At 37.9% G+C, this 22,387-nt stretch overlaps 1 protein-coding gene and 4 non-coding genes across 8 annotated transcripts in view; all 5 read right to left on the reverse strand.

Annotated features, from left to right (window-relative positions):
- Positions 1 to 11,733, reverse strand: part of ngef (neuronal guanine nucleotide exchange factor) — a 63,842-nt gene extending 52,109 nt beyond the window's left edge. Inside the window, exons 1-2 of one of the 4 annotated variants that reach the window (XM_052017756.1) lie at positions 11,638 to 11,733; positions 8,537 to 8,818 (exon numbers count right to left, since the gene is read on the reverse strand). In XM_052017756.1, the coding sequence (XP_051873716.1) occupies positions 8,537 to 8,762 (226 nt within the window). In that variant the 5' untranslated portion in view covers positions 8,763 to 8,818; positions 11,638 to 11,733. Of the gene's footprint in view, positions 1 to 4,363; positions 4,603 to 8,536; positions 8,819 to 11,411; positions 11,510 to 11,637 lie in introns of those variants that run through there. The other 3 variants (XM_052017755.1, XM_052017758.1, XM_052017757.1) reach the window with 3 other exon arrangements.
- An 8,289-nt stretch (positions 11,734 to 20,022) lies between these two features.
- Positions 20,023 to 20,091, reverse strand: LOC127572158 (small nucleolar RNA SNORD49). Its single transcript, XR_007956588.1, has one exon. It is a non-coding gene; the product is annotated as a small nucleolar RNA SNORD49 (small nucleolar RNA).
- Positions 20,092 to 20,311: 220 nt separating this feature from the next.
- Positions 20,312 to 20,384, reverse strand: LOC127572163 (small nucleolar RNA SNORD65). The gene has a single exon (XR_007956593.1). It is a non-coding gene; the product is annotated as a small nucleolar RNA SNORD65 (small nucleolar RNA).
- A 727-nt stretch (positions 20,385 to 21,111) lies between these two features.
- On the reverse strand, positions 21,112 to 21,183 carry LOC127572164 (small nucleolar RNA SNORD65). Its single transcript, XR_007956594.1, has one exon. It is a non-coding gene; the product is annotated as a small nucleolar RNA SNORD65 (small nucleolar RNA).
- A 1,136-nt stretch (positions 21,184 to 22,319) lies between these two features.
- Positions 22,320 to 22,387, reverse strand: LOC127572157 (small nucleolar RNA SNORD49). Its single transcript, XR_007956587.1, has one exon. It is a non-coding gene; the product is annotated as a small nucleolar RNA SNORD49 (small nucleolar RNA).

A 22,387-nucleotide genomic window follows, 5' to 3' on the forward strand; every position in this document is an offset into this window, starting at 1 on the left:
CATGGAATTACTTCAAAGAAGATAAAGAAAATCACTGGTATTTTGGTTAGTTTGCAAATCTCTGTCAACATCACTATTAAATACATTATTTGGTTGGTCATATTGTTGATCAGAAAGCTTTGTGTGTGCAATTTGGCTGCCTTTTTATTACATTTAAACAGTGGCTACAAAATAACTTTGGCAATGTTAAGATCATGAGAGGTGCTATAGAAATGAAATATTTACTTTCTTTTTTAAAACCCTTAACACGTGAACTCAATGCATGACACTCACTGACACATCTCTTGCTCTCTCTCTCCCACCCCTTCCCCCCCCCCCCCCAGGACAAAGTGTTGCAGCAGCAAACTTTGGCTCCACCACAGTGAGATGATACACAGCACCTATTCCTGAGGTCATGGCGTCAAGGGCAGAAATCTTAAAGATGCTGGTATTTCCTTACCTAATCCTCCTTCTCACAATGTATCTCCCTGAATCCTATGACCTCTTCTGATTTAGAAGCTGTAGATGGTGTAGGCACATATCTCTTAATTTCCCACCCTTCCCTCAACAAAATTAATATTTCAGGCCAGTGATAGTTTATCAAAATAGGAAGAATAAGAAATTATGTGCATTTTAAGTTTCAGAGAGAGGAAGGGACGGAATATCAGTGACAAGCTGGAACTCAAGATCATCTAGGAAAGCCAATGCTGTTGTTGCAATGCGTGAGAGGAAGGCCGAGCCTGTTACTTGCAGCTGATCTGTCTGAAGAGTGCAACTAGAGGAAGACGAATGAGGGCAGTGGAGGGAAAAGAAAGCAATGCTGGATTTGTGAGATGCAGAAAACAGCAGTTGCTATTAATCTGAAATAAAAGAGAATGTTGGAATGACTTAGCAGGTCTGGTAGCATTTGAGGAGTGAGAAAAAGTAAGTTAAGGTTACAGTTGAACGGTCCAGTTCTAACACAAACAGGAAAGGTTGGTTATCTGAAATTGCTGAACTTGAAATCGAGTCCCAAGGGTTGCAACATAGCTGGATGAAAAGTGAGGTGTTCTTCCATAAGCTTACATTGGAAGGCCAAAGACAGAGAGGTCAGAGTGGGGGTAGGATGAAGAATTAATGTGGAAGGCACCTGGAAGCTCAAGGTCACCCTTGCAGACATGTCCTGCAAGGCAGTCGCTCAATCTGCCTTTAGTTTCTCCGACGTGGAGGAGACCACATTGTGAGCATCAAATACAACGCACTAAATTGGAAGATGTGCAAGCAAATCTCTGCTTCACCTTAAAGGACTATTTGGGATCTTGGATGGTGAAAGAGATGAGGTGAAAGGCAGGTGTTATTTCTCCTGCAGTTGCTTGGGAAAGGACTGTGAGTAGAGGAGTGGCTGGAAAAGAAGCAAGAGTGAACCAGGCAGCCGCAAAGGGAATAGTCCCTCCATAATGCTGAAAGGGAATGGGAAGGGAAGACGTGCCTGGTCATGGAATCTCATTAAAGGTGGTGGAAATTTTAGCTTTTCATTAGGTATATGCAATCATGCCAAGGTAGATTATGTCCCAATATCCAAGAGGTCAAAATTGCACACAGTTTCTGCTGCAATAGTCTGATGTGCACTATGATGGGGCACCCTACAAATCAAGACTGAATGCTACACACAATAAAATGCTTGATATATTAGCAACCCATGGAGAACCTCAGTATGTAAAGCAACGTAGTGCAACACTCAACTTTATGATGTATTGGTTTATTATTGTCACTTTTACTGAGGTACAGTGAAAAACTTTTCTTGCATACTGTTCATACAGATCCATTCATTACACAGTTCATTGAATAAAAACAATAACAGAATACAGAGTAAAATGTCACAGCTACAGGGAAGTGCATTTCAGGTAGACAGTAAGGTGCAAGGTCATAACAAGGTAGATTATGAGGGCAAGAGTCCATCTCATCTTATAAGGGAACCGTTCAATAGTCTTATCACCGTGGGATAGAAGCTGTCCTTGAGCCTGGTGGTATGTGCCCTCAGGCTAGCAGTAGCAGTGTCTATGTAGCAGTGATATGTCACACTCTGCTATGCAATGTTTGCTTGTTATCATTATGGCTACAGAATCCAGTTTTCATAAGGACCCTTAGAATCTCATACAACATTAGAAGGAGGAGCAGGAGTAGGTCATTTGTGCTTCTAACACTTTATCAGCTTTGCCAGGGGATTCCTATCAACAGCACTGAAAGGCACACACAATAAAGTGCTCTGAGGAGGGTGAATTTGCTGCCATCTCTCAAGATGGAAGCGTGCACCTTTTTGTCTCTGCATTTGCTCTTAAAGTTAAATTTGGTGCTATTACATTCCAGTCTACTACATAAGGCTGCTGTCACTCACACTCAAATGGTACAGCCCAAAGACAGCCCTCCGGGATCAGAGACACTCAATAGCAATAGGATGGTTCTGTGTGATTAGCCGAAGGTTTAGCTGAAACATTCAGTTTGATAGCACAGGCACCAAGCAATGCTGCACATCGACTAGCATTATGACCTGCCTACTCTGCACATTTTCATGATAACGATCTCAGCAAAATGGGTCTGGCATGACACAAACTACAAAAGTACTTTTGGGTGTCAGATACCATTTTAGAATGAAAAGCCCAAGCTAACAACACAAGCTTAGCACTTGTTATGTCTTACAACAATTAGTTTTCCAATTGCATGACTCTGATATCAGCCTTTTTAGCAATTTTTCATTTTCCTTAAACACAATTAAATTAATTTCCTTCATTATCTTACATTCTGCATTTTGTTAGTTTGAAGCATTCATTCCACATGTTTAGCCTTTCATTAAAATTTAGTTAGATTTTGATGTTTCACTAACTGCAGCTGAAGATAATGATTCTATTTTTGCTCATGGTTTACTCCTGATATCAGCCTTCCGTGACTTAACTTTACAAGTAATCTTTTGTTTCGGAATCTAATTTATATCTATCAAATACTAATAAAGGTTCTGATATTGCATGGATTTCCCATCAATTTACATGCTGTTATAAAGGCACTGTATTTACATGAACAAAGGCATTTCATCATAACATCATGGTATTTCAAAAAAAATTCCTTTTTTAGAATTATATTGTATAGATTCTCTATAATTTAAAGAAAACTACAAAATGTAGTGCTCTTGCCACTGTGTGAATATTGTGTAAAGACAAGACTAAGGCTGACTGAATTGCAAAAGCATAATTAAATCTACAGCATTCACTGTCCAGGTTTATGTATGAATAATGAGCATTTGGACAATATATTGGATGAGTAATGTTGTACATGGAAATGTTTCCCAGCAAGACACCACTACATTAAAGCAAGAAGGGCGAGAAAATAAATTGTGTGAAAAGAAGGAAGAGTTTGAATCTCAATAACCTCTTTTATTGCTGTGAATATTGCTGTGCTATCGTTTTTTTTTGAATTATACATTTATCCCTCATATCTATGCTTCCAAACAGTATACCTATTCTCATATTTTCATCGCTAATGTTGTAAAGATTATTCATTTCCAAGGACCCAGGCTGCATTCATTATTATCACATTCCTGACAATTTAAATCCACCTCCTGCTTTCTGTGGTGATAACTAACCAGCCGCAAATTTTGTTTTACTTTTGGTGAGTCATGGTACAATGCAATTCCTTTGCCTCCTGTGTAAATCTCTTTCTATCTGTTATTAGCCAATACTACAAATACAATCAAAGTTTATTGCAATAATTCAGCACATCACTCTACAGCACGGTTTGGAGAACACATGCTATACACCTATGCTTTCATCCAAAATTTAATCATTTCTTCAATTCAATCATTAAAAGCCGTTAGAAATTTTTTAAAAATGCAGATGCTAGAAATCTAAAATGAAAACAGAAAATACCGGAAACACTCAGCAGGTCAGAGAAAAGGAAATAGAGTTTATGTTTCAGGTTGAATACCCTTCATCAGGACTAGGAAAGGGAGGGAACATGTGAGCCTTAAGTTGCGGTGGGAGAGTTTAAGTGGAAGAGGGATAGAAAGTCTTTGATATGGTGGGGCCAGAATTACCATGGTGATAACTGTTGATGATGCCATCTGGTTGATTTGATTTATGGGAGAAGTTGGAAAGAATGAAAACAAATCAAGGGATATGTAAAAACAGTAAAATGCATGTCAGACCTGTAGGAAATGCCTAATATATGTCCGTGGAGAGAGAAAAATGGAGTTAGTATTATAACACAGTATTAGCCAGTAATTACAACAGTACTAACCAGTGCAGGAGGCCACAGACAGAGAGGACAGAGAGTACGGAGTGGGATGGAGAATTAAAGACCTGTATAAAGATGGGTCCAACAAGGCCCTATAGAAGCTTAAGCAATAACAACTCACCTTCTGTCTAGAGACATAGCAGCCTTCCAGATTTGAGATCAAATTCTACAACTTCGGTAACTTGCATTCTTTGCTCGCATCAGTTCTGCTGCAAGTCATCCATCTGTAATATTAGCTCACATTTTCTCTCTCCACTAATGTGAGCTGACCTGCTGTGCTTTTCCTACGTCTTCTATATTCCTGTGTTTGTGCTCTCTAACTGTCCTCATCTTTATTAAGTTTTCTCTCCCTCAACTGCCTTCAAGTTCTCTCCCTCTAACTGTCCTTATAAATTTATCAACAAGATAACTTCATCAGCAGCTTATCCCCAATGCAACCTTGGCCACTCCCTGTCAGAAATATTTCCTTTGACCTTTCCATCTCTCCCCCACCCTCCTTGCAGCTTTTTGCTGCCTATCCCAGTACTGATGAAGCATCTCCAGCCTGAAACATTAACTCTGTTTCTCTTTCTTCTGAAGTTGCCTGACCTCTGAGTGTTTCCAGCATTTGGTGTTTCTGTTGCAGTGAAAACCATTAACTGGGAGTATGATGTGTAAGGCTTTAGATCTACTGGTTTTTGAAAGGACACACAAACACACCCAGAATGGGCTGAATCACGTTGCTCTTCAACTGGTGGATCGATACAGAACTGCCCGCTCACTTCATACAGCACGGAAACAGACCCTACGGCCCACCAGATTTGAGCCAACTATCAAACACCCATTTACATTAACCCTACATTAATCCCATTTTTTTATTTTCACCACATTCATTCCACCCCACTTCCCAAGTTTCTCCCAGTCACGGGACACAAGGGACAATTTGTAGTGGCCGGTTAACCTGCCAATCTGAACATCTTTGGGATATAGAAGGAAACTGGAGCACCTGGAGGAAACCTACTCAGTCACATGGAAAACGTGCAAACTCCACAGGAACAGCATCCAAGATCGGAATTGAACCCATGTCTTTGTCACTGTGAGGTGCTGTCAGTTCCTTTCTCAATTCTGAATCTGCACAATGCACTGCAGAAGCAAGTAATGATTGGGCGGTTGGATGACTGCATTTCTGACCTCTTGCACTCTCATTAAACTGGAATTTTCCCGGGAGCTGAATGCTCTTCATATCCAGAACCTCAGCTTTACAACAATAATTGCTGGTGGATGCATTGTGACCCCATTCATTTCTATGAGGTTGCTAACCCTGGCTGAAAAGGTAAATGCAGTAAGAGATCTGATTTATTTTTCCTTATTTTTTATTAATTTTTAAAATTAATTTTATCACTTAAAATCATGAAGTTGTTTCTAATTAAATTGATTTTCTTCAGTTTTAAAAAATAGTGTTAACTTTTTAAAATATTTTAATCTTGTTGAACTATTTTTAAATGTTTCTGATTTCAGTTCAAGGGTTCCTGACATCAGCAGGATGTCAAAAGCTCATCAGGGTTTTCTAGCGAGCTCTACCTGAAGCTCATTCTCTGTTCAGTGACTGCTCCATCTCACTGCAGTAAGCAATCATGGGAGAAAGGTTGGTCTGACTATGATCTGGTCGACAGTAATTGTGGAAATTAGTGCAAACACATCCGCAACTCACCAGATTTATGTATGCGAGTGTGTGTGTTGGGTGGGGATTAGGGTGCGCGCCTTGCTCATAACCCCTTGCACAAGCCTCCATTCATTAGGACATTGCACTGAACAGTAATTGAAAAATTAGTAACACAATAACCATTGCTTAGACTTTGTACTTTAAAATACTGTACTTGTCTGGCAATTCTTGTTCCACTTCTTTCTCTTACTACAATTGTTAGACTAATGGAAGTAACTACAAAACAGACAATGCTCTGTCACACATTTATCATCTTCCTTGGTCATCATTCTTCGAAATTATCAAACAATACAAATATTCTCAAAAATAAATTCATCTCCGGATAAACTTCACAGCCTTCAAGCCCCATTGCCAACTAGTGTGTACAGTTAACAGAATAGAACAGAGTGGTTGTTAAATTCATGAATTAAGAAAACTGTTATTGAAATATTTTATTACTGTATTCTGCACTTGTTCATTATTTCTTGCTGTCTTCACTCCAAATTTTCAGTTTTAATATTCAAATAGACTACTTCATACAAAACCATTTTTTAATTTTCCCACCAACAGTACTGCAGAACCCTCTCTGACATTATCTAGTTTATTGCATTTTACACCTGTTTAACTTTTTCATTTACATCCAAAATTTAAATGAATGAGTTATCCTGATTTAGATTTCTTATTGTGTTTTATTATTTAATCATTATACAAAATTACCAAATTGAAATAAATCTACATCTTCATTAAACATTTTCCATGCTAATGCCAAACCTGACTATCCTCTATTTGCCATGTCCAATACCACTGGAGATTTGTTTGTTAAAAAAGTCCTTTGAAGAATTAGAAGTAATAACCCATCTTTAGGTTCTAATGATTTTATGTATATTTAAAATTCAAAATCAAGATGAGTCTAGATTGCTTTGTGCAAGAGTGATTTCCCTTATTACATAAGCCTGGCAAAGATATCAATTCAATTCTGTATATTACACTGGAATTTATCTTCAAAGATATTTTCTACATGATAGAAATAACATTTACTGCAATTACTAAGTAAATGAGTTAGCTCTCTTGATTATTCATTTGGTAAACACAGCATTTGTTGTCATTGTTACACGCAATGGAGATCTTTTATTGAATTAACTGATCACTCTTCTGTGAACTAACCTCAACTGTGGCTAACCCAGTGAAAAACAGCTACACTTCCCTGCCCTTTTCTTAAAGTGTATTTGTATCAAATGGAAGAGGGTGGAAGGGGGAAAGATGTTGTGTGAATCTGTGATGCATCATGTGGCTGAATTGCCTGTTGACACACTCAGAAATAAAGAACAGCTGCTTGATTGATCCAGTTCTGTCAAACCATTGGTACTTGTAATACTTGATTAATCATAATCAAATACCCCTACTTGTTATTATTCTATACATTATCTCACATGCACTGATAAATCATATTATGCTGCAGTTTTTGAAAAAAACTATTTTTGCTACATTGTAGTTTTTACATCGGATATAGAATTCTCAATTTATGATTGACTTTGAACAAAAATAAAAGCCTATATGCTCAATTATTTAAAGTGCCTTAAGCATGAAAACAAAGAAACATTTTCTCTGTGTAATGCTAGTTACAAGAGCAGATAGAAACTGTGTTAAACCCATTCTCTTACCTGAATAGTAGGGTGGGTCTGAGTTCTGAATTCTGAATGAAAAGCATTGGAGGTGCTGCTTGGATAAACTGACTGATAGATCTATGCACTTGAAGTATTTCAATGTGAACAGGAACCCTTTAGGCAATTAATTCTTCCACGAGCAAGATTTTAAGGGACCACAGTAGCTGAGAAAATGGTTGTCAAACCTTTTTCTGTGTTTACCAAATCCTGCAATGCAATGGCACAAGTCCCTTCACAGAGCATTCCTGCGTCACAAGGATGTTACCATGTCACTTGCAAGCGACTTCACAACAACAAAAATAGTGGCTGATGTTCTGTTTCTCCCACCAATTACAGTGAGACTGATTGGTTAACATTCTGTACAACAAGAAATAGAAACAGTGGAGTACAATTGGTTCATAATGAGTGGCCTGGCTGCATAATGCCCATTGTTTTAATTATTAAGTCATAAATCCAATAATTGCTCCATCAACTGAGGCACATCCCTGTGTAGCACAAACTGGGAAGATCAATCTGCCTGGAATTTGATATTCTCACTTGTATCGGTAGTTGAGTACCATAAGTAGTCGCACTGACCTTAAGCTAGGGGAAGTTCTCAGTTGTGAGTGCCAGTAAAAGAAACCACGCATGTAGTTGTCAAGTGAGAACAAGATTCATAATCCTCCTGAACTTCCCATGTCCTCCATGATTGAGTAACCTGCTGTGACTGACTGTCTAGGTTCACAAATGAAGAATGAACAATGGACAAAGTACCAGAAGGTAAGCTGGTGCCCAGGGTTGCTTATCCTAATATAAACTGAGGGGGAAATTTATCAATAGTGAAAATTGGTTCCTGGCTGTGAATATATGGAATGTATTAAATGTTGCTTTTGTATAGTAAAGTGTCATGACTATTCTGAGTCCCCTCACATGCAACTTATAATAACTTTATAATATCTCAGTAACTTACTGTCAGTTTGTCGTGATGCTGTTTCATACTGACTCTTGGTGTGTCTTTTCTTCCTCATAGATCGATAAAATAAAGAATTCCTGCGGATGGGCACGTGCTTCTTTCCTTCTCTCTCTGAATCGTCATTATCATGTTGGGGGATATCAAGTTCTTTATTATCACTGTTAGCATCATCCATTTTCACTGCACCAATCTGTTTCACAGTGCTTTCACTGCTTGCAAACATCTCACACTGATGTTGCTCTTTGCCGCGTTATTCTTGCTGAATCCATACTGGGTGCTCTTAGTAAATGGAAAGAAATGTAATATTATATTAATAATGCAATGGGTATCCTTAATTTTTTAATCCATGGGCATCTGTAAAATAGTTAGTTCTCTCAAATGAAATGAAAAACATTTTCAGAAACAGCTATTGAAATATTGTCAGTAACCAGGCATGAATTCATCTTCATTGCCATGGCAACTAATAGCACTGTTACTAAAGGAGGGTACAGTGGGTGGAAATGAGTTCCAAAAATCATCCTGTTTGTTTTGGACCAATTCAGATAACATTCTGAAATTGCAGAAATGTTGGCATGTGTGATTTATAGACTGTAGCCTGTCCCTTTAAGAAAACTTCATGTTGCCCATGTCATTCTTACTTGCCATTCTATGTGAGCAATACTGGGGAATTCTCACTTGTCACCAGACATCATTCAAGATAAGCAGCTAACATAACCTTTAACCTGGTTCAACATGCCCCCATCATGCCTCATTCTGTTCTTTCTTCTGTGACGGCGAGGATGCAATGGGTAATTGATTTCAAATATACACATTCAAATGGAATTATCAAGTGTTATTTTCCAGTTCCCATGGAAATATCTATAAAAAGATGGAGAAAAGCAGTACGATTGATTGATCTAATTTCAACATGATGTTATGCATTTTCTCAAGCCCAATTTTCTTCATTTCCCCTCCCTCTCTCACCGTGGTCAATGCTTTCTTTTAAATTCATGGAATTAAAAGGAATTAAAAATTATTGTACAGAGAAAATGTTTCCTGACATGGAGAATTATAGCCAAGAGGAATGAATGAGAAGGCTGGAATTGTTTCCTTTGAAGCGTAAAAGCCTGAAGGGAGATTCTATTGAGGTGTACATAACTATGAAAGGCCCAGGTAAAGAAGATAGAAAGGACCTATTCTCCTTAGTGGAAAAGTTAATAAACATAAGGGACTTTAAAAGGATTCAAGAGGAATTTTAATGGGAGATTATTTTTAACCCAGTGGGTAGTGGTGATCTGTAACTCATTGACTCTTTATGTGGTGGAGAGAGAAAACCTCACACATTTAAAAAAGTTCTTAGATGTACACTTGAGGAGCTATAATCTACAAGGCTTTAGACCAAGGGGAGAGAAGTGGGGTTAAGCCAGATAGCGCCATTTTAAGATTCTAATGTTGAAAAACAGGAAGCATGTCATTGGTGCCATCTTTATCTCCCAGCCTGGGTTTAAAACCAATTGAACCTGAGGTAGTGGCTGAGAAAGCGATTAATTTTTATGGTGAAGTGATAAGTGTCAGAATAATTGTCAAATATGATACTTTTAATCTTTGCAGTGCTTAGCTGGATTAATGAACCAAATGCCCAAAGTCTGTAGAGAGGGAGATTTCAGTGGAGATCAGTTTAAATTGGCCATGTGTATGTTATTGGGTCAACAGTAGCCAACGTGTAGGAACTGGCGACAGCCAGGATAAATGACTGGCAGATTCCACAAATGCTGGTGTAGGGGTTGAAGGGAGGAGTTCCTCTGAGTATGACGACAGGAAATTAAAATTAGACAAGTTCTACAATGATGCACTGTTTATTGTTCAATCAGTAAAGATGAAATGACCTAAACCCATGCCTACTGGTATGTCTCTATTACAAGTAAATTACTGAGTTAACCTATGTAACCACAAAATTCTTATTTTGTAGTGTTTCTCCCACGGGGTTTAAAGTTGTGTCTGAACCTATGTTGAATTAATTAAGATCTAGCATCTTATGAATTTATTCTAATTTGGCTATGTGTTAGTACTATTACAGCCACCAGTATTTGACAGCCAGCTTCATAAATTAATAATATAAATCAGAGCAAAGTATCCAAAAATGCAGTGAATTGTAGGGGTGGACTTTAACCATGGTAGTACCTCAATGAACTGAGTGACTGGACAACTTTAAAAAAAATCTTTGACTTCTTCAAAAAAAACCTTCATACATTTCAAATATTTGTAGGCAATGCATCTAAGGGATGCCAAACAATGATATTAGGAAGATTATTTATGGTTATTACATTTAGCAACATAATTTTTGCTGTGGTCTTAAAGGAAACTATCCTTCCAATGATGCCAAGGAGCAGACGGATTCCAGCACTTTACCAGTGAAAGGTCCTACTTTGTGAATGTGTGATAGAAACAATAAAAAAGTGAAAACCCCAAGTAAAAAAAAGAACAAAAATAGTATTGCATCAAGAATATTTTACTTGAAGCATAAAACCTCTCACACAAGTGTAAAAGGATAACAAAATTCTGTAAACAATCTCTCAAAAAGGCCATTGACTGACTAAAAAATTAAAAACTTAAATTAGTAGAAGTTTGTTCGGAAAGGGTGTTCAGGGTTACATAACCAAAGAGGGCATTTGCGATAAAGATACAGATCAGCCATAACCTAATTGAATGATGGAATAGGCATAAGGTGCTGAACAGCCTACTCCTATCCTTATGGTTTCATACAATCAACATTGTGTAACAGGGAGGGGAAGAGTAGATATCTGTAATGTCAGCTTGTGCCACACATTCAATCTCTGCTTTGCAGGCACTTCCTGTATTCACTTTCAGTTGTGAATTCTTATAAAGTACTTACTATAATTCAATGCCTGCTTCAAGACCTTCCCACAAGTCCACCGCACTGTCGTTTAGAATTTTGCTCCAACAGAGTTCAGGTAATAATACAGATAAAAGTTAAAATCTCATCGCTGCGGAAAGTAAGTTGTTGCTAGGGAACAAACTGCATACAATAATTGACATACAGTATTTTGAAAATATGCACCTTTGGCTTTTAAAATAGCAGGTTTTTAGGAAGTACTTACACATTCTTTAAATTTTGGTTATCCTGAATAACTCACTCGTGTGCTTTTCACATACAAACATCCATTTTAGTTAACATGAGTAGTGGCTGCGACTGGAATCGCCAAGAAGCCCTTTGCTCTATTTCAGCATTTCATAGGTTTAATAATTGCTCTGCACACCTGCGTCACTCCTATGAATACTAAAGTCCAGCATAGCTTGTTTGTTTTATATTGTTTTGGCATTAACCCTTTGAATTACTTAAATTCAATTGCATCTGAATAGTAATAATTTCTACTTGGTGGATGCAGATGGAAAAAAAAATAAATTGATCCAAGAAGCAAAGTGATTTCAATGATTACAGAAATAACTTGTTAGGTTCTGTGGATTTCCAAGCAACAAGATGATGCCATTTGAACATCCGTGGCATCTTTCAATCTGCCTGTTGAGCCCTGTTCCATGTTAAGTGGCAGAGCCGCAGATGTCTACAAAAATAGCAATCTCCATGACTACGGAATGTGAAAATGTCTGTTGATAAATCTGACCTTTAAGGAAATTTAGATACCCAAAATGGACTATGCTATTGTTCCTATTGCCGATCCAGACATCAAAATTATTACATGAAAATAACTTGTTTGATTACACATCCTATTTATCTGTTCTCTTCATATCAGAAGGCACAATGCTAAAAGTTCTGTTCATGTAAATGTGCCAGACATATGTAAGTTGATATATTGTAATACTTATTGGCCATTTTATCAGTGGATAGTAGTCCTTTCTGAGTAAAGATGATTCAAATTCTATTCTAGAAATTTGAACGCAGAAGTCTAGGCAGGCATTCTAGTGCTATACTAAGGGAGTTCTCCACTATCTAGGATAACTTCTTTCAGCTGAAACATTAAGCCAGGCATCAGCTGCTGTCTCAGGTGGAAGTAAAAGATTGCATGGCATGATTTTGAGGAATTACAGTGGAGTCAGTTCTAGTCTCCCATTCAATGTACATCCCTCAACACCATCAGTTTTTTATTGTTGGCATTTGCTTTGTGCAACCTGACTGCTATGATTCCTATATTACAATACTTTTAAAGTATTTACTTGGCTGTGAAGAGCATAGGACTTCCTGAGTTTGGCACACATAGATGCTCGGAAAAAAAGGTTCAAGTGATACACTGAAATAGCATGAGAAAACAACCATTACTTGTTTTGGAGCTTCACATCAGACTAAATTCTGAGGTTGCAATTTTATTTTTTCCCACTGTCTGTTTTCTTTGCCTGTTAACTGGTAGGTACAGTACATTGGTATCCCAGGACTTGAAACAATTGATAAGATTTTATCTCACAATCAATTGTCAAATTCATGATATCATTGGTTGATGAAAAACACGATAATGCTGGAGGAACTCAGCAGGCCAGGCAACAACCGTGAGAAAAGCAGGCGGTCAACGTTTCGGGTCAGAACTCTTCTTCAGGACTGAAAGTAGGAAAAGGCGAAGCCCAATATATAGAAGGGAAAAGCAGAGCAGTGATAGGTGGACAAAAGAAGGGAGTCAGGTGGGCACAAGGTGGTGATAGGTAGATGCAGGTAAGAGATACTGATAGGCAGGTGCGGGGGTGGAGGGGAGAGCAGATCCACCAGGGGATGGGTCAAGGTTAAGGAAAGAAAGGTAAGTTTTCTACAAGAGGCTAGGGTTGGAGAGCATGTGATATGTCATGGATGTAGGTGGGAAGGGATTGCACCAGGGAGGACAGGATAGTGTCCAGGTACGAGGATACGAGCTCCGTGGAGCAAGAGCATGTGGAGACAATAGGTCTGCCGGGACAGTCCTTCTTGTGGACTTTGGGTTGGAGAGTGTGTGATGTGTCACGGAGTTGGAGAGCGTGTGATGTGTCATACATTGATCATGCTTAATCTCAAGTCAGACTAAAAGACTTAGCTTATTACTAATTAGCACTCTTAATATACACACTAAGTCCATGGTAACAGATAGAATAAAATTACACCAAGCTTAAGTTCAGAATTGACAGACTACTACAAAGGTGCTAGAAACACTTTACATTGTTGTATTTCTTGCAAGGTTTCCACAATTCACCTTCAATTGGAATTTATAGCAAATTATTTTAAAAGATCACATTGATTATTGAAAATATTTTGTCAGATCACATTGAAGATTTATTGTACAAATAGTTCAATAGTTCACATCCAAAGTGGGAGTATATTGCATAAAATACAATTTCCTTTAACTTAATTAAAACTAAAGTGTAATAGTTTCCACGTGGAAAATAAAATTCTTTAACTCACATGAAGAAATGTTTTAAACATTGGGCTCCACGTATTGCTCGATTCCCTTTGAGTAAACATCATAATTTCTACTTAAAACAGCAGCTTTATTTCCCACTGAAAGCTCGGGCAAGTTAATGGTGATAGATTTAGAAATAAAACCACAAGGAAGCAGTTTGTATATTTTTAGTTTTGCGTTGTTGCAACATAAGTGCAAATTGCAAAGAAACAGTTTAAATAAAAATATACAAAGCTGAAGAATAATAGAAACTTGTCCACTGACAACAGTAAGGATACCAAAATGCAAGGCCATTCTAATGGGTTATTTCTGAGCAAACCTAAGATGAGAAATGTAAGTCCAAAAATAAATATAATTAAATTCCAAACAGAAGAGAACAATGTGGCAGGTGCAACCATATTCATTCAAACTAATAAAGGAGGCAACTTTAATTAAACCGAAACCAATAAGATCCACCATTTTAATAAGACCACATGCATATCAAAGCAAAGAAAAAATATTGGTTCCTGTCTGAGATCAAAAGGGTAAATGGAAGAAATAATAAAAATATGATTTGTTCAGGAAATGGGTCATTCATATTAGACCTCTCTTGCACTGTGAGCCACCTGTAATTACTGGTTCCCAGATTTATTGCAAAGATAATTCTGGCATTTATTTTAAAAACAAGAAAGGCACTGTATAATAGGCAGTGGACTGGCAATAGGTAAGGACTGTACAAGAATCTTGACATTTAGTTCAAATTCATGCCCATTCTACAAAGAGACCACATAAGAGTTTTTAGATAGTAAAGTGGGTGCCCATGTTTTAAATAAGGATTCCTTGGAAAAGTCTGCTTCTCGTCAAATTGCATCTTGTCTCAGTTGTCAGTGAGCCACACCTCCCTATCATCCCTTTGATTGAAAGTTATGTGAGCTTCACTCTTCAGGGTTCATTTTAACCTCTCCCTTCTCTCCCATACCAAGGTGGTCCCCTCAGTAAGTTAGTGATGCAAGCAGTATTTTACACTACACATCCTCACCTTCTATCCCTCTAAATTATTAGCTTTGTTCAGATAGGAACAATCACACTTCTTGGGCAAATGTTACAGATATTATCCAATCTCCACTAAACCTGTACGCAAGTGCCTAGAAAGTCATCCCTGATTAGTAATGTTAAATGCTAAATATAGTCTTGACAATGAAATTCATTCCTCTGTTGACTTGACTACAGTTGACCCATGAATAATCAGTGTCTGATATATTGAGTTACCTGTTTGTGGGTTAACTGAATGAGGGAGAAAATATTTGAGCTTCCAGGACTAAAAGTCTTTGATTTCAGGCTTTTAAAAAAGTCTCCAGAATAAACAGAGCACTTGAGAAAATAGTGAGAGTTTTGATGCAATAAAACCTTCCAAGATTATTAAAGCTTGAATGTAATTAATATGCAAAGAATTTGTAAGTACCATACAGTTGTGTACCTGGAGTCACAGTGCACAGTAAATCTGTCTGCAAATACTTTTCAATGGAAATATTCTGATCATTGAAATAAAACAGGAAAATTATACATCAGAATATGGAAGCAGTGATCGTATTGTGATTTACAAAATTACAAATTGAATGTAGATTTCTGATGTGATTTGCTTTGTTTCACAGCTGGTGTGTCAAATAGAGGATCAATGACAAAGGTAACGTGGATTTGGACACAGCAATGATGGATTTCTTTTTGTGATACTCTAGGAATAGAGGGGAGTATTAGTACTTCAACTGGATGGCATCTATAGGATTTACAAAGAGAAAAGTGCAGGCAAGTCAATTACTAATAGCTTCCATGAGACATTTGTAAAAGAATGGCAAATAGAACAAATTTACAATGCAAATTAAACAAATTTGATTGGAAATACTCACCAACAGACCCATTAGTGTTTGAAAACAAATAACATACTCGGGGCTCCAGTACTAGAAACTAACATACATGCTGTCCAAATGCAACCAGTTCACATAAACTTCATGTAATTGGCCAAACGGGGGAAAAAAAAACTCATTTAATGGAACTGAAGGCCATAGTGTACCAATGGATTATGTCAGTCAGGAATCAGCATGGATGGATAATGCCATTTTCAAAGAGTACTTCAATAAGAAGTTTCTTATCCAGGTGCACATGCAATGAAAGGGATCTGCCAAATACTGTTTTGCTGGTGGACAATGTCCCTCTCATTTCAATGACTTTTCAGTACAGAAGTAAGTTAACCAGCAATGTGACTTCTATATTTCCAGGGAGCAGGAAGCATATAACCTGGACTGTTACAAAAGCATATTAAAGGGAGAAACTGGAATCCTTTTAGAATAAAACTGCTTTGGATGTAATTCATGAAGAAGTTAGAAAATGGAGTGCAGCAAAACCAATCATGCTGATTGTTCTTGGCCCAAAGTTTTCTAGTGGTAAGCAGTAACATCTTTGAAGATGAAGAAATGCTAGCAGGCTGAATAGATGAGAAATATCATTTGCTGAAATTTTGGGGCGTGGCTAGAAATTGCCATGAACATGCTGCCTGAGAGTGATTGTACAGAGTATTACATGGACAGTCCACTGTATCAAGGGACAGGTGAGAAGACCTGATTCCACAGCCTAACCCACAATGAAGGACTGCTTGACTTGGAAAAAGCAAGCCGCATCCTATTTCTGCTAGTGACATAGACAAATATTAGAAAACAGGCAAGCCAATCAATGAAATAATAAAGAAAAAATGCAACCTAAATTACAGGAATTACCATCAGATTGATTAGCGCTGAGTAATACTTTGCTGATCAGTGTTTCTTGTAACAGCAATAAAATGTAATGAGTTTAAGCATTATCTCTTATATCAGGTTACAAGAGATAAATGCCTAAATTGCACCATTGAAACATTCACCAACTGGTGAAATATTGATTAATTAGTGACATTGCAACCCAGTTTTTAACCAATATTTGAACATATTGCTTCAATTGTTATACAAGAACAAAATAGAAGCAGGAATAGGCCACCAGGTGGCTCAAGCCTGCCTCACCATTCAATCTGATCGCTGCTGGCCTCAAATCTTTCAAAATGATCAGGTGAGGGGACTATAACCCTTTAATTCCTCAATTCTTTCGAATATATATCTAGCTCCTTAAACATATCTAGCGCTGGAAGCATGGCGACACTTGCAGGCTGCCCCCAGAACACTCTACACAAAAGATGCATTTCACTGTGTTTCGTTAGTATTAGTACACGTGACTAATAAATAAATCTTGTGTTCTTGGTGGGGAGACAATTCCAAAGGTTCATCAGCCTCTGAGACAAGAAATTTCTCCACACCTCAGTTCTAAATGACAGGCCCCTTATTTTGTTGCTATGACCACCCATTTTGTGTCTTACCCACTATTGAAAACATCTCAACATCTACTGTGTCATCCCCTTAGGATCTTGTACGCTTGAATAATCTCACTCATCCTTCCAAACTCCAAGGAATACAATCCCAAACTGTCTAGCCTCTCTTGATAGGACAACTCTTTCCTTTCAGGAATTAGTCTGGTGTATTTCCTTCAGACTGCCAATGTTACTATATCCCTTTTAAGTAGGGAAACCAAAACTGCATGTTATTCCAGGCGTGGCCTTACCAGCACACTGTAATAAAACCTCTCTCTTCCTAAATGCCAAACCCTGCTATTTGCCTTAACTACCCATTGGACCTACCTGCTAGCCATTTGATTCATGCACTAGAACACTCATATCCCTCCGAAGTTCACACATTTGCAGTCTTGCTCCATTTAGATAATAATCCACCTGTTGGTTAAATTCTCTGTTCTCACTTTTTCTGTTATTTCATACTTTTAACATATTTTAATGCATTTTGCATTAGCTGTTTTATCCCTTAGGGGATCTGTGCTGCTACTTTCAGGGACCCAAGGCTATGCATTCTAAAACCTACTTAAAGGACATATTTGGTTTATTGCTCTATCCCCCAACATTGTCATTTTTCTACTCTGCGAAGCATTTGCTTTCTACACTATCATCCATACAACTGATTTTTGTACCTGTAATTTTCTTGATCATGCATCCCAAAATAAAACTCATACAACAAACTCAATGCAGATTAGCAGGATATAACCTTGATTCTTAACAGACCAAGCATCACCATTTGGTCTTTGCTGTCCCTCTGTCCATCCAAATACACCATTGAAGACAACTTGATTCCACTTCAATTCTTCAGGAAGAGTAGATGCCTATGTGCAAGTTCTTTAAATAACCATTGCAAATCAACTACCAGTTTTGGTCCAATGACTGATTGGATCCTAGGGTCCGCTGTAGTCTTAGCGCAAACACAACCTTCCCTCATGCTTTTCCTTAACCCCACCTCCCTCCTCCATACCCCTCACCTGATCATCTTAATCCACTTGCTTCTGTTGCATTAATACTGCAACCTTGCCCCCAGCTGCTCATTCTCTCCAATATTAGGGTGGCACCTCATTCATCATGGCTACTGATTGCTGATTATTCCCCACATACCTTATAATTGGAGCAGCATAGTCCAGAGCCTCTTGGACCTCCCGGAAAACTTCAGGCTCCAAATATTGCTAGTAGCTCCACTGGAACAAGATTCATTCTGAAGGAACCTCCTTCAGCTGGCACCCTCACTTCACTGTACAATTGCCCTGAATTCACAAGGTCTTGACCCCACACTGTTCAGCACATGCACTACACACCTGTACCCTTTTCCCCAGGCCTCAACCCCCATCCTATATCCTTTTTCATCAGGAACCCTGCACCTACCCAGACTTTTAAACTCGTGCAGCTTGTATCCCAGTTTGAGGTACAGCTTGTGTCAGGATTGGCAATGAGGGGAGACAAGTGTGCTTTGCACCAAGGCCTCATTTCCCACTTTTAAGTTGATAGATACTTGAAAAATAAAGCAACCAAACCTGTTGTCATTTAAGCTGGTTTACCTTGCTCTGCCATAAAATGTAACTCAATACAACATTGAATGTTCATACACATGAAGAGCTTGCACCAATAGCATGGCCCATAATTGAGCTTAAACGAAGGCACTTGTTTTTATTCAGTACATTTGAGCTTAAGGACCCAGAGGTCCAATTCAGAGTATGGTCAATTTATTTTGGCTCCACATTCAAGTTTAAATAACAGATTATGGAAACAAAAGGTTTATGCATTTGATCACTTGAGCCTCCTCTACCATTCACGAAAATCACAGTTGATGCTTGGGACCAGTTTCAATCCTGTCATGACAACCCTAGAATATACAAGTTGAGCCCAAGGAAACTTTCTCATCCCAAGTATTGCTTTAACAAACCTTATCTGTACTGGTTCCACTGTATCAACACTTCAAAAGAAACCACTTCAGTACATTGCTCCAGATGTGGTCACACCCATGCCCTATGAAATAGAATTTAAAAGGGACCCACCCACTACAAGTGTAAAATCCAGAAATGTACACTTGGATTAATGCATAATTACCAAGTTGGCTGGTGTACATATTGAGAGATGCAATTCACAGGGAATCAGTTAATGTAAATCAGTGCAAACTGTGGTTATCACAAGTTTAATAGGCTTCAAGTCATGATATTCTACAAAGTCAAATATATGTTTGTTACATGTGGATATTACAAAAAAAATTAATTACAAGGTTCACTAATGCCATTGCCAGCTAACCAAGGTTCCACTGGATACTACGACCAAAAAAAGGCCTTTTCTTCATAACCCCATCCTCCAACAATCAAGTGCATATAAAACATATAAATAGCTTGTATTGCAGATGTTTTCAACAGCTTTACTTGTGCTGCAAGAGAAAAAAAACAAAAGAAAACAGCAATATTAGATGCTCAGCCATATGAATACTTGATGACAAACAAGGCAATTAAATCGGACCTCTGTTGGATAGAAAGTCCTGAAATTTGATTTAAACAGGAACTCATATAGCCTATAGCTATTAAGCAAAATAAAATGCTATTTACTTCTATTCAATACAAGTGGCACTCACCGATGTAATAATCCAAATTGTGAATCTGTTCCAGTTCCAACTGCTGGGGAAGAAAACACAAGTGTTCAGGAGATATAATAACCATATATGTATGGAAAGCTTTTACACCCATCTGGAAAGTCAGAATGTAAAGTTTCATCTGTTCTCGCATCTGATGGCACTTCCTATTTACACTATCATCATTCAGAGATGGATCCAGCAAAGCAATTAATAGAGCCAATGCTATTTAAATGCTTGGTTAAAATTTGGATTAAGATGTCACTAGTAAAGCTCACCTGTCAAAGTATCTTTTCAGGGTACAAGGAAGCATCTGGCACAACCATCACAACCTAAGGACAAAGGAGATATGCATTTGATCACTAATTTTTACTATTGGTTTATAAAAAACAAATACAAATTCCAACACCAATCAGAAAACCATTACTCAACACTGGTCAATCTGACGGTAATTCCAGCAATTTGAGTTTGGTTTCATCACAGTAACACAAATCTATTAACCTCTGCCAAAATATCAGCAGGGAATACAGTAAAATTGCATGTTTTAGTGTAGCAATATTAATGTTTCTCAAAATACACATTTGTTTCACAACTGGGGATTCTCAACAGGTCAAGCAGCATCCATGGTGAAAGAAATAGTTACTGCTCAAGGACAGTGACATTTCATTGTGACTGAAAGGTTCACAGCCCAAGTAACCCCAGCCTTTTCTATCTTTATTACTTAACTAGAACATGGAACAGTACAGCACAGGAACTAAGAAAGTTTTACAATTTAATGCCCTGACATTTAATTCTGGCTCTAAATGTACTTAATAGGATTCATAATTGACAAAATATTTCTTTATTGGGCTATGAACAAGCAACCCAAATCAGGAAACGAGTCGCATTGTTACAGACTGACTAGCCAGTATCAGGATAATGAAGACAGATTTTAATGTGTTGTAAAGGAAGATTGGTGGATGACTTAGGGAGTAAAGAGCTTAGGTACCTGAAGCCAGCTAACGATCATTCAAGTCAGTGATATGTGCAGAAGAGACTTGTGCACCTTCAAGCACCAGCCCACAGATGGTTTCACTTTAGAATTCCATCTTCAATTATGGCAGTGGACTCCAAAGGACACCAAAGTGAAAAGTTGATCTGTGTTGCAGAGAGAAAACAATTTAGAACAAGGACCATCAACATATCATTTACATTATAAAGGCAATGACATGATCAGAAAACCACTAGTCAACACTTTCCAATCTGACGGTAATTCCAGCTGTTGAGTTTGGTTTCATCATCTCTAGTTACTTTACAAACTAAACTTGCAATAGGCTAATGTAAGGTACATAAAACTTCAGAAATAAAAGCAGAAAATGCTAAATTACCCAGGCCAAGCAGAATCAGAAAAGACGAGTTTCAGGTCAAAGACTCTTCATTCCAGATGCTGCCCAAAACATCAGGTGTTTAACAGGACCTGCAGTCTTTTTCATTTTTTTCCCCTGAATTTGTAGAAAAGGAAAAATCAGCCCACCTTTCTTATAAGGCAAAGGAAAGCATCCTTAAGTACCATTGCCAAAAGAGCCATTTTCATGCTGTCCCTCTCTAACTATAACTGGGATAAATTTGGGGATGGGGAAAAGCACACGTATGATTGATAACTATCTTCATTAGTCACATGTATTTCACTGTACATCTTTGGCAGTGTGTTCTGAGGGCAGCCCACAAGCATCACCACGAATCCAGCGCCAACATAGCATGGCCACAACTTCCTAACCTGTACATCTTTGGAATGTGGGAGGAAACCAGAGCACCTGGAGGAAACCCGCACAGACACGGGGAGAACGTACAAGCTTACAGACAGTGGCCGGAATTGAACCTGAGTCGCTGGCACTGTAACAGTGTCACATTAACCACTACACCACAGTGCCTGCCCTCAGTCCCGAGAAAGTCATTGGCATAAATTATTAACTGGGCCACTGTATGGATAGTACCATGGATCAGAGTTTGTCAATTCTTGTCATTATGGTTATAAACATATAGCTGCTCTCGCTAGTTGATTTTGTGTCAAAACAATAGTGAATCTACAAACTAGCTTATTGATAGGTAATTAAGTGCACAATTTTGAAAACTGTTAAAATGGATATTGTCAGTATTTTGTGGAATCTTTACCTAGTCAGGCATTGCTGATCCAGGCAAAACAGTTGAAACAAACTTAAATGTAGCATATTTATAGGCAATTCAACAGGAACAACAAAGATCACCTTTGTACATGAAAGACATGGTGATTTTAACACTGGTGGAAACATTAGATTCAACTTACCAACTTAAATTCATCATAGAGCTGGCTGTGTTCAATTGCTGAAAGAGAACAAACCATATTTAATAATTCAAATTCAATTAGTATTTTCTAGACAACTAAATTTCAATGTTTGATAAAATCAGATTAAAATAGGATCATCAGTTTTCGCATCTGACGGCACTTCCTATTCGTTTTCATCATCGAG

Source organism: Pristis pectinata, chromosome 6 (genome assembly GCF_009764475.1).
Source record: "Pristis pectinata isolate sPriPec2 chromosome 6, sPriPec2.1.pri, whole genome shotgun sequence".
Classification (NCBI taxonomy): Eukaryota; Metazoa; Chordata; class Chondrichthyes; order Rhinopristiformes; family Pristidae; genus Pristis; species Pristis pectinata.